The sequence below is a fragment of the Mirounga angustirostris genome, unplaced genomic scaffold (genome assembly GCF_029215605.1).
Source record: "Mirounga angustirostris isolate CCGP_5_RB_7025 unplaced genomic scaffold, mMirAng1.0.hap1 SCAF_8, whole genome shotgun sequence".
NCBI lineage: Eukaryota > Metazoa > Chordata > Mammalia > Carnivora > Phocidae > Mirounga > Mirounga angustirostris.
This window is the reverse complement of record NW_026991716.1, coordinates 28,645,192-28,658,067: the sequence shown is the minus strand read 5'-3', so window position 1 is coordinate 28,658,067 and position 12,876 is coordinate 28,645,192. Positions and strand designations below refer to the sequence as shown.

Here is a 12,876-nt window from a genome sequence, read left to right as displayed (position 1 = left end):
CTTTTCCTTCCCCAGATTAGGGAAGTTCTCAGCTGTAATTTGTTCAAATAAACCTTCTGCCCCTCTCTTTTGCTCATCATTTTCTGGGACCCCATTTATCCAGATATTATTTTGCTTTATGGAATCACTGAGACCTGCAAGTCTCACTTCGTGAATTAGTAGTTGTCTTTCTCTTTTCTTCTCATCTTCCTTATTTTCTATCATTTTGTCTTCTATATCACTCTCTTCTGCCTTGTTTATCCTCACTGTTAGCGGCTCCATTTGTACTGCATCTCAGCAATAGCATTTTTAATTTCAGCCTGATTAGATTTTAGATCTTTTATTTCTGAAGCAACGTATTGTCTAGTGCCTCCTATGCTTTTTTCAAGCCCAGCTAGTATCTTTATAATCACTGTTTTAAATTCTAGTTCAGACGTCTTACTTATATCCATATTGATCAAATCCCTGACAGTGATATTACCTCCTCTTCTGTCTTTTGAAGTGAGTTTCTCCGTCTAGTCATTTTGTCCATAAAAATAAAGGAGGAAAGAAAGGGTGAAAAAACAAAACCCAGCAAAAATCAGCAATAACAGCAACAACAACTCGGGAAGTAATTCTGGTATATGCTGTGTAGACTCTACTGTTGTGTTTTGGCTGCTCTTTTCCATTGGTCCTCCCTCTACAGAGTTCCTCTGTGCTTGTAGTGGGGAGTGTTTGCACCATTAAGTTGGTTGCTTTGATTTGTTTGTCAAAATAAACCCGTAAAAGAAAAGAAGAAAAAGGAAAAAGAAAAAGAAAAAGAAAAGAAAAAAGAAAAAACAACAACAACAAAAGCCTGATCCAAGACAACAGGAAAAGGAATTAAAATGCAAATGAACAGACAAACAATAAGCTGTAAGTCTGATTCTAAAAAATAAAGAAAGAAGGAAAAACAGAGTAGGGAAAGAAGAAAAGAGGAAATAAAATAATAAGCCTGATCTGAAAAATATGAGAAGGAAACAAACAAACCAACAAATGAATAAAAAATGATAAGCCTGATACAAAAAATAAGATAAGGGGAAAATTAAAAAAAGAAAAAAATATATAAAATAAAGGATAAAGAATAAAAAAATAAGAAATTTCAAAACATTTTAAAAATTAAGAAGAGGGGAGGAAAGAAACAACAACAACAACAACAAGCCTGGTCGCATTTCCATCAGAAACTGATGTTTTGCAGCTTTCTTTAATCAGTAGACTTAGTAGGTGCGGGGCACTTGTGTTGCTTTTCTGAGGGAGAGACCTGCTGTGCGGGCTCACAGGCTCTCTTGCCCATGCAATAATGCCCCTGCCAGGTACAGGAGGGCGGGGTTTAGTGTGGGGGACTCCAGCCTCCACTAGAGGTGCTGTTTCACTCTGGAGTCTGACTGTGCTGGGGGGTGCGGGTGGTGTAGGGGCTAGAATGTGGCGTCTCCCACCCTCTTGTCCCTGGGGAGTGGAACCCTCTGCTACAGCTGTTCAGGAGGTCCTCTTAGAAAAGCGAACAATCTCCTGTGTCCTGGGCCCTCGTTGGTTCCCTGCCCTAACTTGTCTGTGCCTGGGTCTTGGGCATGCCCAGAGTCACAGATCTCTTGTATTTTCTCTCTGGTTGGTGACTGGGACTCAAAACTCCATGTTTTAAAGGGCCCACTCCCATCCGCCTGCAGAGAGGCTCAGGGCAGGCCCAGCACTGTTCTGTCCCCGAAAAGCCATCGCACGGTGCGCACACAGAGGCTAGAGCTTATCGTAACGCTCAGCCAGAAGCTGGGACCAGGTTATCAGCCCTGGGCATGGACGCAGTCCCCTACTCCCTTCTTTCCCAGAAAAGCAGTTGCAGAGGCTTGAATCTATTGGGGCCGACAGCGAGAAGTGTTGGCCAGGTTATCTGTGACCTGCTCCAGTCTCTGCGCTCTGCTCAGTTCAGCCCCAGAAAAGTGGCCCCTCAGCTCCCACACAGAGGTTTGAATCCATTGTAGCTCACAGCGAAAAGTGAAGAGGTTTTCTGCCCTCCCTGGGCACCTCTAACCCTGTTGCTGAGATCCCCACAATGGCCCCGGCTGGCCTTTTGTCCTTGGAGAGGCTAAATACTGTCTTGCAAATGCCCTCTGGGAAGGGGAGTAATGTCTCCCTGAGTGACCCAGGGGATCTCTTCACTGGTTACTGTGAGGTCCCTACCTGCTGGCCACTTTCTCCCTCTTCCTGACTTTGCTCTGCAAACTGGGTTCCCTCCCGTTCATGGCCACACCACTTGCCTCTCCCCCAGTGCAGAGCTCTGAACCTCGGATCTGCCAAATTCTTTCACCCCACCTGTGCAGATTGTTTCCTTAATCCTAGATCATCTTCCTCGTTGTTCAAAATAGTTGAATGTTGATCTAGCTGTATTCGAAGGACAAGTCAAGTTCAGGGTCTCTCTACTACTCCACCATTTTAACTCTGCCTACCCGATCCTGTCTATCTTCACTAGCATTTTTAAAGTCCGTTTTGGCTTAAGAGTGCGTCCCCTCCAGCTTTCTTATGATTGTTTCCCTGAGATGACTTTTCCCATCCCTTTGATTTTAATCTATTTGTAATTGAGTTTCAAGTGAGTCTACTGTAGACAGCATAATTGGATCTTGTTTTGTGTTCAGTCTAACAATTTGCACTTGGATGGACTTAATTAAGCCATTGACATTTAATGTTAATATTGACACTGTTGGATTTAGGATGCCATTTTACTTTCTGCTTTTTGTTTTTCATGCCTCCACTCATTCCTCTTTACTGATAACTTCTTATTCAGAGAATATAGTATTTTCATTATTTATTAATCACTATATTTTATAGTTATTTTTGAGAGGTGCTTTTTTCGCCATTTTACTACATTTTCAATATTGTGATTCTTTTCTTCATGTCATATCCATAATATATATTCAAATAACATATATTTATATATTTATATCATAGCCTAGTCATGTTATATCTTATGTCTTACGATTTCAATATTGAAGTTTCATGAGCATTTTACTACTGATTCTTTCTAAAGTTAGTCAATCAGTCTTTTTTCATTTGAAATTTACATTTCTTTCTACTAGTTGCTCTTTTTCTTTGTGCAATTATTTGTGTAAATTTTTTGACACGTAGGTTAAATAGAGATTTCCCTTGAGAAATTTGTTTCTTTCTTACAGTTGTTGGGTCCTCACCAATCCAGGACAATTATTAACTAAACTAATGACATGAAGTTAGTTTGATTCAATGGACAATGACAAAGCAAATTTGGACAAAAAAATCACAGACGGCTTAGTCTGTGATTGCAAATTTTTTGAAATAGTTGTTTGCTCACTTTTCCCGGCTCAAAGGCAAATTTGTACTTGAAATAGAACAAATTTGTACTTGAAAATAGAACAGATTTGCTTTGTGTCACCCTGTTCTGAGGATATGAGTCTTAAGTTCCAGATTTTCAGGGAGGGGATGTTTCTCCTGCTCCTCACATGAAGAAGCTCTGGGCATTATTTCCTCTCTATGAAGCTTATGAGCCTGAGAAGCCAGGCTAAGGTTTTCTAGATTTGAAAAATGCCCTAAGGATCAGAACAACTATTCTCTCTGGCTTACTGCCCATATTTAAATTTTGACTTAAATGATTACTCTCTTGATTGTTCTACTGCACTTTTGGATGATTTTATGGTTTTTTTCTAGCATTTTTAGTTGTTTTTAGGGAAGAGGCAGCCTTAAACCCTAGTCTACTATGTTACTGGAAATGGAGACCCCATTAACTGTTTTTCATTTCTGCTATTTATTAGGCACCAGAGTAGGTGCTGGAGTATAAGTCACCTAAACCAATGATGATTGTGTCTTCTGTGAGCCAGCACTGGTCTGTGAACTGTTAATCAGCCCTTAAAAAGATACATAAAGAAATTGAAAGTGAGTATAAGCAAGAAAGCTCTACCTTCTGTCTGAGACTGGTCATTGCCCAGACAAAGTTGAGCATGTCTATCATGTCATTGGATCTGCTAAAACACTGTGATAATTAGCTGTTTGTGGACCAGAGATGAAGTAGAATAGTGTCTACACTGGAACAGGTTTTCATACTTTTGTGGAGGCCACATAAAACCAAATAAAATTACACACACTCTCCCTAGAAATATGTGCATGTAAGAAGAAACATAAAATGTCAGTGTATATGTGCAGATCATCTGAAGTGATACAGATCTGGGTTTTTAATCCCAGGAAGAGACCAAGGCCGGGAGAAGACATGTTGAGCAATCACTTCATCACCCAACAATGCTAGTCCACTTACGTGTGAGTAGGAACTGGAGTAGATAAACGCTGGGTCCCCAACAACCATCAGGGGAATAAGTTGAAAGAGGCCATTTATGAGTCACTCCATCCAAGCAGACTTGAGAGCCTACAGCGTCCAGATCAAGTTCTAGTCTCAGATCACGACTCCAAATGGCGAAATTTGTCGTTCTTTTCCATTCCTGGTCCCCAACGTCCGTTCCCAGAACTCGTACCTCTCTTCCCACATGAAGGAATTCCACACTTAAAGAATCTTGTTGGGGACAGAGACCACCTCCATCCATAGAGAGGAGAACCCACTTTGCCAGTCTTGCAGTTGGATGTGACATGAAGCGTCAACAGTCACGTGACCCCCTGCCAGACTCTGACTCAGGACACGTGACAGACACACTGGGACAGCGTCCATGCATTGGGCGCAGGGGGTCCGAGCAGTGTCACAGCGGGGTCATGCAGCGGTCAGGGCAGCAGCGATAGCAGTCCCAGCCTCAGGGCCCAGTGTCCTCCCTCAGGGGAGTCAGTGGTGTGGACAGGGGCATCGATACCCAGTAGCAGGGTGCTGGCTGTAGGTGGGCCTCCATCGAGGGTCCAGCGTGGATTCTGCTCCCGGCTGTGTAGCCTCAAGCCTGTTCAGTGGCTTTCTTTGAAATAAAACAAGGCCTCAGACACCCTCTCCGTCCCTAAGTCTCTCTGTAACTGTACATACGTATCCCAAAGAGTCAGTAACCCACGTAGGAGATTCCAAGAGCAAGATTTCAGACATTTTTACCAGCTTTATGGAGATATGATTGACATTCACCCTTGTGTGAGTTTAGGGGTACAACCTGATGATTGATACATTTCTGTACTGATAACGATTACAACCATAGCATGGTTAACATGTGCATCATGTCACATGGTTACCATTTCCTTTTGTGTGGTGCAGACATTTAAGATCTACACTCTCAGTAATGCAGAGATTTTATGTTGAGCTAAAAACTACTTACTCAATCTGCCACCTGGCTGTGCCCCACAAGAGAGAAAACATGTTTCTCACAGCATGTCTTACATTTTTCTTCCTACAAAAAAAAAATTTAAAGATTGTATTTATTTATTTATTTATTTGAGAGAGAGAGAAAGAGTGTGTGTGCATGACAAAGAGGAGAGGGGTAGAGGGAGAGGGAGAACATTTCAAGAAGACTGTTCACTGGGTGCAGAGCCTGACGTGGGCTAGTTCTCATGACCTGAACCGAAACCAAGTGTCAGATGTCACTCAGGTGCCCCCCCCAAAACCATTTAAATGTGTCTGTAAGACCCTTTCCCATGATGAGGACTCTCATCAATGACTTCACTGCTTCCATATCTGGGGGAGCCCCAGGATTGCTGGTGGATTCATTACCAAATACTCAGGCCTCTTCCCAGACCCACCAGCTTAGAATGTTGGGCGTGGGCCCAGGAATCACTTACCTAATAAGCCCTACAGGAGAGGCTGATGCATGGCCATGTGGGGATCCTGCTTCATGTGCTTGCTACTCAGTGTGGGATCTGAAGACCAGCAGCATCAGCACCAACCTTGTTACCAACCCAGAATCTCATGCTCTACTCCAGACTGTCTAGATCTTCATAGTCCAGGCAATTCCTGTGCACACTGAAGGGTGGGCCTCCCTGGTCTATGTGCCTTCTAGACGCAGAACCAGACTGTGCAGTACACTCTGGGTGTGTGCTCTGACCAGCTTGCTTAGCCCTGAGGAGTGCAGGGTTTGGTCCTGTTCCTTTCTCTTCTATGGCCCTCACCTCCTTGGTGACCTCATCTCTGCTGAAGCTTCAAACATCATTTAATGACATCACTTCGCAAATCTATTTCTCCGACCTAGATATTTCTCCTACCCTGCACTCTGTATCCAACTGCCAACTTCACTTAGGTTTCTAATAGACATCCCAGATTCCACATTCTTACACTGGATGCCTGTGATGCTGCTTCCCCAAATGTCTTACTTCCAGAGTCTTCCCCGTTTCCAAGAAAGCACCCCACATTTCTACTTGCAGTCTGAAACACCGGATGCCCTCCTTGATTCCTCCTTCTCACCATACAGAATGAATCCATTAGGAAATGTTGCAAAGTCCATCTGTGAATATCTCCAGCTCCCAATCACTTCCTAGTAGCTTCCCTCCTCACATCCCAGACGTACATCCCACATCCCCCTCCTGGGACACGGCATGGGTTTCCTACAGGTTCCTTACTAGTCGCTCTCCCTGCACCTCCCGATTCTGCACAGAGGCGAACAGATGCTGCTCAAGAAAGTCAATCGCATCGATCTGTTCATTCCTGTAACTCCACGCCTCCCTCAGAGAAAACTCAGAACCCTTCTAATATCCTCAGGCCTCCGTGACGAGGCTGACATCCGACCTCACGTCACCGGCTCTCTGCTCCAGCCCCAGTGGCCTCCTCACCCTTCCGTGAACACAGGACATGCTCCTGTCCTAGTGCGTGTGCACTGGGGGTTCCCTGCCTGGAAAGAGCTCCCCGCCCAGACCTCCTCTGACACAATTCCTTCATGACCTTCAAACCTCTCAGAGGTCACCTTCTCAGTGAGGCTCCCTGATCCCTGGAGTAACGGAGCCATGGTCCCCGTCCCAGCACAGTGCTCTGGGTCACCTTCCTCAAAGCTCCTGCCAACTTCCATGTAAACACTTCCCTTATTACTGCGCTTACACAGTACACAGTTCACCTCTGCATGACACTGGTTTGCACGGGGCGTGTGCACCTGGATGCGGACTTTTCTACAGTAAGTACTGTCCACGCACTTTCTCTTCCTTATGATTTCTACTATTTTCTCTACCTTCATTCATTGTAAGAACACAGTATATAGTACATGTAACATGCAAATGTGTGAAGCGACAGTTCATGTTATCAGTAAGGCTTCCAGTCACCAGGAGGCTGTTAGTTCTTATGTTTTGAGGGAGTCAAAAGCTGTACTTGGATTTCTGACTGCACGCGGGGGTCACTGCCCCCATCCCCGCATTGCCCGAGGGTCAAGTGCAGGCTGCCCCTTACACTACAACTAATCTCCACAAGAGCCGCATGTTTTCCCTCTTCTTAGTCTCACTGAGCTGTCCCAGACGTAAACATAGCGTGTCCTGTATGTGGCACATGACAATTATCAGGTGAATGAATGAGCAGCTAGAGGACCTCCCTCTTCTAGATGCGCCTCAGACTCAGCTGATCCATGGCAGCTCCCCCCCCCCCCCCCCGTGCGCCCACTCGCCATCCGGGCTGCCTCTCTCTTCTCACAGGGCTGCCCTCCCCTCTCTTTCTCTGCTCAGCCCCCCCCTCCCCCACACCACGTCTCCTGCACACACAGCACACAGAGTTCTCTCTTCAGAAACACTGTACTGAGGCTTTTTGGGGCCTTTCTCCAAACACATAGAAATCTACGTTAGACTCTGCTTTATAAATCCAAGAACTTGGATCGGAGCCGGCACTAAGATCAATGAAGTAAGGGCGGGGAGAGAGGACAGAGCAGCAGGGAAGACAGAAACTAACTGAAGTTTAATAAGGGTGAGAAACTCTGATTCCTCCTCTCTCTACCTCCAGAATCTAAAGAATTATCTAGAAAACAGCTCTAGAGGGAGGGGAAGACATGGATGAACCTGAAAGTTCATCCCTCCATACCACAGAACTCGTGTGTGCAGGGGACAACCTAGGCCTGTGGGAACCATGGCCCAAAGGACACCCGCTGCTGTAACCGACGGGGTCACCCAGGGAGAATGGATAAGAACTCGTACACAAGAGCAAGAACAGGCCTGATGCTCTAGAGGAACACTGAAAAAGAACTACCCCAAAATGGAGGCTGTGACCTGATCCAGGCCTGAGCGTAGACTGACCCAGTCACAGTAAGCTCTTGCTGCACAAGGTCCTGGTGACAGGGGACGTTCAAGTCCCTGTGATCACAGGTCCTGGGGAGACGAGGTTCCACAGAAGGGGCAAGGACACGGAGCAGAGAGATGACCCAGCTGAGGGGTGAGCACGTCACACCCATGATGCACTGAGCACCACTGGGCACAGGCCCTGTCCCCACTCGGCTCCTCACAGCCTTCTCTGCCCCGACCTGCAAGACACTCAGCACAGTAAACACAGGGATTCTGGAAAGTTCTCAGGCTTCATTTATTTGCTGTCTCAACTTTACAGATCTCCTCTTTTATTACCTCATCAGCCCCACATGCCAAGAATTAGGAAACAAGACTTATATCTGGATTCTAATTTCCAATAGGGAAATAAGTCATTAGTATTCAACCCAACATGAAATAAAGACAGGGATGGAGATGGTCCAGGCCTGCCTCTGCTGGAACAGGAAAGCACATCAGAGAAGAGAAAGCAGATCAGCATAGGGAGGAGTCGTGGTGGGCAGGGTGGGCAAATCTCCTCATGTCCTCACATTGTACTCATAGGAACACAGACACATCTGGCACCTTTTGCAGAAAGAGAAGTCAGGGGTTGTTGATGTCACCAAGTGGGAGTGTGAACACATCTTGCATCACTCAGTCCTCACCAGGCAGCTGGTCTCACACTGTGAAAAAAAATCATGCACCAATTTAGGTCAGTCACATAAGGGCGGACACACTCTCCCTAGTGCCCTAACCCTTCCCCACTCGGGGTCTCTAGGGTCTCACCGTGAGGAGCCGTGAGAGACACATCAGAGCCCTGGGCGCTGTCATCGCCTAGGGGAGAACAAACAGGACGTGGTCAGAGCCCACAGGAGAGGAGACTAGAGGAGGAGCTATGCGGTGGGTGAGCTCCCCGTCGGGTTCTGTCTACACTATCTCAGGGTCTCAGGGATCACTCCCTCCAAACTTACGTGCAGCATGAGAGTAGCCTGGTCCTTTTCCTCCTGTGGGAAAAAAATATCATGTCAGAGGCCAGAACAGGGCTGGGCCATGAGATCCTAGGGGAAGCTCCCAGTCCTGGTCCTAAATGAAGTTTGCAGAGTTGTGACTGAAGACCCAGGACAGGATCAAGAAACATGAAGGACAAGGTGTGGGGTCACTGGACCACCTGACTTGCTGGAGGTCTGTCCTCAGCAGGGCCCTTTCTCTGTCCTGTGACTGCTGAGAATCAGGTCCCCATCACCAGAGTTACCAAGATGAAAATGTGTCCTTCATTTTCACAAGTCTTTGCTACACAGTGAACGTTAGTAATCAGCTCCAGAGTGGGCAAGTCCATGCATGAGGATGGTACTTCCCAGTAACAAGGCAGGACAGTCTCCTACCTAGGAAACCCCCCAAAGGGACAAGAAAACTGAGATCTCCCCACTCCATTCCCTACCTGAGCGTTTCTTTCTCCAGATCACAGCTCCAGTCATGGCCACAGTGACTGCAAGGAGAACCACACCAGCAATGATCCAGATGATGGGGATGGTGGGCTGAGGCGGCTCTGGAAAGGGGAGGGAGGGTGAGGGTCCCAGAGCTCTGGCAAGAGTCCTGACCCTGCTGAAATTCTCCAGAAGGCCTTCTGCTTTCCCTGAGTAGAGGCTCCACCCCAAACCCTCCTTACGCCATGTCAAGGTGAGGGGCTCCGGCAGCCCCTCATGCTGCACATGGCACGTGTATCTCTGCTCCTGTCCAGAAGGCACCACCACAGCCGCCCACTTCTGGAAGGTCCCATCCCCTGCAGGCCTGGTCTCCACAAGCTCTGTGTCCTGGGTCAGGTCCTCCCCATTGTGGTGCCAGGTCAGGGTGATCTCCGCAGGGTAGAAGTCCAGGGCCCAGCACCTCAGGGTGACCCTTTGGTCAGAGATGGAGTGGTGCGTCACGTGTGCGTTGGGGGGTTCTGAAGAAGAATCAGAAAATCCACACTTGGGACCTTTATGGGCCACTGAAACGGCATTCAATGTGAGCATCCTGAGGTGGACCCAGCCATTGGTTTGGATGGAAGAAGCACAAAGTCCAGTTACCAACCTAGCCTTTGGGATCTCCTGACCCTGGAAAGTTCTAGATTCAGGAAGACAGTCCAGGATAGGAGGCTGCAGATCTAAGTGAGAGAGCACACTAATGGTCCTGACTGTGGCGAGGGGTGAATGAGTCAGAAAACCCGGAGTCAGAACTCCAGCGATGTTGTCATTGGAGAACAAGGCCTTGGGAGGGAAAGTCATGGTTCCCAAGGTGGCTGCCAGGGTTAAAGGGAACCGCTGATGGCTTATTTCAGGGACGCTCTCCACCTGCCTCCCGGGAGAGACTGGGTTCCCCCACTGCCCCTTAGCGAGAAGCGGCCCTCTGGGTGAGGCCCTCTCTAGTAGGAACAGGAACACCCGGGCGATCTTCTTCTCCCCACCCGTGGGAGGGGCGGTATTCTGACACCGAGTCCATTTTCCCTTCCTGGTGGGAAGCCAGCCCCAGCGGAGGGGAGATCGGGGAGGCCCCGCGGCCCCTGGTACCTGCGCGCTGCAGCGTCTCCTTCCCGTTCTCCAGGTACCTGCGTAGGGACTCCACGCACGTGTCCTTCAGGTAGTTCCTGTCATGCTCCGCGTCACCGACCGCCTCCCACTTGCGCCGGGTGATCTGCGCCGCCGTGTCCGCCGCGGTCCAGGAGCGCAGGTCCTCGTTCAGGGCGATGTAATCCGCGCCGTCGTAGGCGAACTGCTCGTACCCGCGGAGGAGGTTCCCGTCGGACCCCACGTCACAGCCGTACATTTTCTGGATGGTGTGAGACCCTGGCCCCGCCCGACAGGCCGGGGATTAAGTCCAAACAGAAAGTAAAACCGCCTGAAACTTCCTTCGGGTTCGTCCGGGTCAGGGGTCGGGGCCGGGGGTTCCCTCAGACTCGGGGTGGCGCTCGGGCCCGGACACTCGGGGCGACCCCGGCCCGTCCGTGGGGATGGGGGTCGTGACCGGGACCCGGGCCCGCGTCGCTCACCGGCCTCGCTCTGGTTGTAGTAGCCCCGCAGGACGTTCAGGCTCCCTCGGAAACTCTGTGCGTTGTTCTTGGCGATCCGCGTCTCCAGGTCCCAGTACTCCGGCCCCTCCTGCTCCATCCACGGCGCCCGCGGCTCCATCCTCGGACTCGCCGCGTCGCTGTCGAACCGCACGAACTGCGTGTCGTCCACGTAGCCGACGATGACGAAGCGGGGCTCCCCGCGGCCGGGCCGGGACACGGAGGTGTAGAAATACCTCATGGAGTGGGAGCCTGCGGGCGCGGAGGGGCTGAGACCCCGCGCGACCCTCGTCCCGGCGCGGGGCCGGGGCCCAGGGGGAGGCGGCCGGGAGGGCAGGGGAGGGGCACCGAGGGCGGGAGAGCAGGGCGGAGGCGGGGAGGGGCGGGGGAGCACAGGCCGTGGCGGGGCCGGGGGCGGCTGGGGGGCTGGGGCGGGGGCGGCGGAGAGGCGCCCTCCCCGGGGGTCCCGCGTCCCCGCCCCGCGGTCCCCTCGCTCCCGCCCCGCAGAGGCCCTTTCCTCCCGCCGCCGCACTCACCCGCCCAGGTCTCGGTCACGGCCAGGGCCGCCGACAGCAGCAGGACGAGGGTTCGGGGCATCACGATCTGCATCTCCGGGGTCTGGGGAGACTGTCAGTGGTCGCGGGGCCCGCGGGCCGGTGCGGAGACTTTAGAACTAGGAAGAGCGGTGCCGCTGCTTGGCTTCTCCGGAAACGCGACACCCAATGGGAGTCCAAAATGGGCCCACGTCACGAGTATCCAGGCAGGAGGACCTGACACAGGTTGTGAGAGGGAGAAGTGAAACCGGGGAGATGGGGACTCCCCGGCCCTGGGCTTCCCCACCCCAGACACCGCCCTGGGGCCTGAGACCCTGAGAGGCAGGCGCAGGGACCTGGGACTTTGCCCCGACCCCTCACCTACTGCACGGCGCGCTCTCTGTCACACTGTCTCCCTGAGTCGTGGCCCAGGAGCTGTGTGAGTCAGTGATTCTCAAAACATCGTGTTTTCAGGATATCTATACAGTCTCACATCTATACTGAGGATACCAAGGATAATTTTGTATCTGTGGTTTATATCTATCGGTATTTACCATACTAGGAATAAAGCAAATTTAAAAATTCATTAATTCACTTAGAATCATATTAACCCACAGCGTGAAAACAGAAATGTTATTTTTATGTAAAATAACTATTTCCTCAAATAAACAGCTAAGTGAGAAGAGTGATGTTGTTGCATTTTACATTTTTGCAGGTCTCTTTCTTGTTTGTCTCCTTAGAAGACCCCTGGATGTTCAGAGTTTTTTCTGCATTTATTGTGTTGTTTTGGTTGAAGTGTACGAAAAAATTTACAACCTTGCAGAAATATAGGAGAATAAAATGTTTCATAATCTTCTCAGATAATTATGGATATTCATTTTAGGTTCTATATTAAAAATACACAAGTTTTACTTTTCCTAAGGTTATTTGCAAAGTGGAACCTGAACCCATATCATTGACTATATCCTTCTCTGTTACATTAAAATCCACAGGCCCAGCTTACACACTGAATGGATCTTGTACTAATGCATGATTTTTTTTTAAAGTAATGTGTTTCACTACGTTATATAGGGGTTCCAGTGTTGATGAGACTGGAATTGAATTATCAAAAATCAGTTTTTTTAATATTACCACAGATCCCAACAGAAAAGCTTGTTAAGAGTGAGAAGCTGTCAA

At 49.1% G+C, this 12,876-nt stretch overlaps 1 protein-coding gene and 1 long non-coding RNA gene across 5 annotated transcripts; both read right to left on the bottom strand.

Moving 5' to 3' along the window:
* Positions 1-338: 338 nt before the first annotated feature.
* Positions 339-7,463, bottom strand: LOC123841675 (uncharacterized). The gene is made up of 2 exons (XR_006790265.3): positions 5,247-7,463; positions 339-4,901 (listed from the first exon to the last, which is right to left on the bottom strand). It is a non-coding gene; the product is annotated as an uncharacterized LOC123841675 (long non-coding RNA).
* Positions 7,464-8,380: 917 nt separating this feature from the next.
* LOC123842785 (patr class I histocompatibility antigen, B-2 alpha chain-like) lies at positions 8,381-11,956 on the bottom strand. Of its 4 annotated transcripts, XM_064597353.1 has the most exons (9): positions 11,704-11,955; positions 11,150-11,419; positions 10,671-10,946; positions 9,791-10,066; positions 9,563-9,670; positions 9,096-9,128; positions 8,911-8,958; positions 8,790-8,807; positions 8,381-8,709 (listed from the first exon to the last, which is right to left on the bottom strand). In XM_064597353.1, exons 1-8 carry the CDS (start codon positions 11,774-11,776, stop codon positions 8,803-8,805), a joined length of 1,089 nt encoding a protein of 362 aa, XP_064453423.1. In that variant the 5' UTR covers positions 11,777-11,955; the 3' UTR covers positions 8,381-8,709; positions 8,790-8,802. The 4 variants fall into 4 exon arrangements, with proteins under 4 accessions (XP_064453423.1, XP_064453426.1, XP_064453422.1 ...); XM_064597356.1 differs by lacking the exon at positions 8,911-8,958 and having other exon boundaries at positions 11,704-11,956; XM_064597352.1 differs by having other exon boundaries at positions 8,381-8,807; positions 11,704-11,953.
* Between the last annotated feature and the right edge of the window lie 920 nt (positions 11,957-12,876).

What these genes read in the sequence shown, in the direction of transcription:
- LOC123842785 (XM_064597353.1), bottom strand. Translation starts at nt 11,776, where the DNA reads ATGCAGATCGTGATGCCCCGAACCCTCGTCCTGCTGCTGTCGGCGGCC. An exon ending in CGTGACCGAGACCTGGGCGG is followed by an intron (nt 11,420 to 11,703) that starts GTGAGTGCGGCG and finishes CCGCGCCCGCAG; the next exon opens with GCTCCCACTCCATGAGGTAT. An exon ending in GCCCCTCACCTTGACATGGC is followed by an intron (nt 9,671 to 9,790) that starts GTAAGGAGGGTT and finishes TCCCCTTTCCAG; the next exon opens with AGCCGCCTCAGCCCACCATC.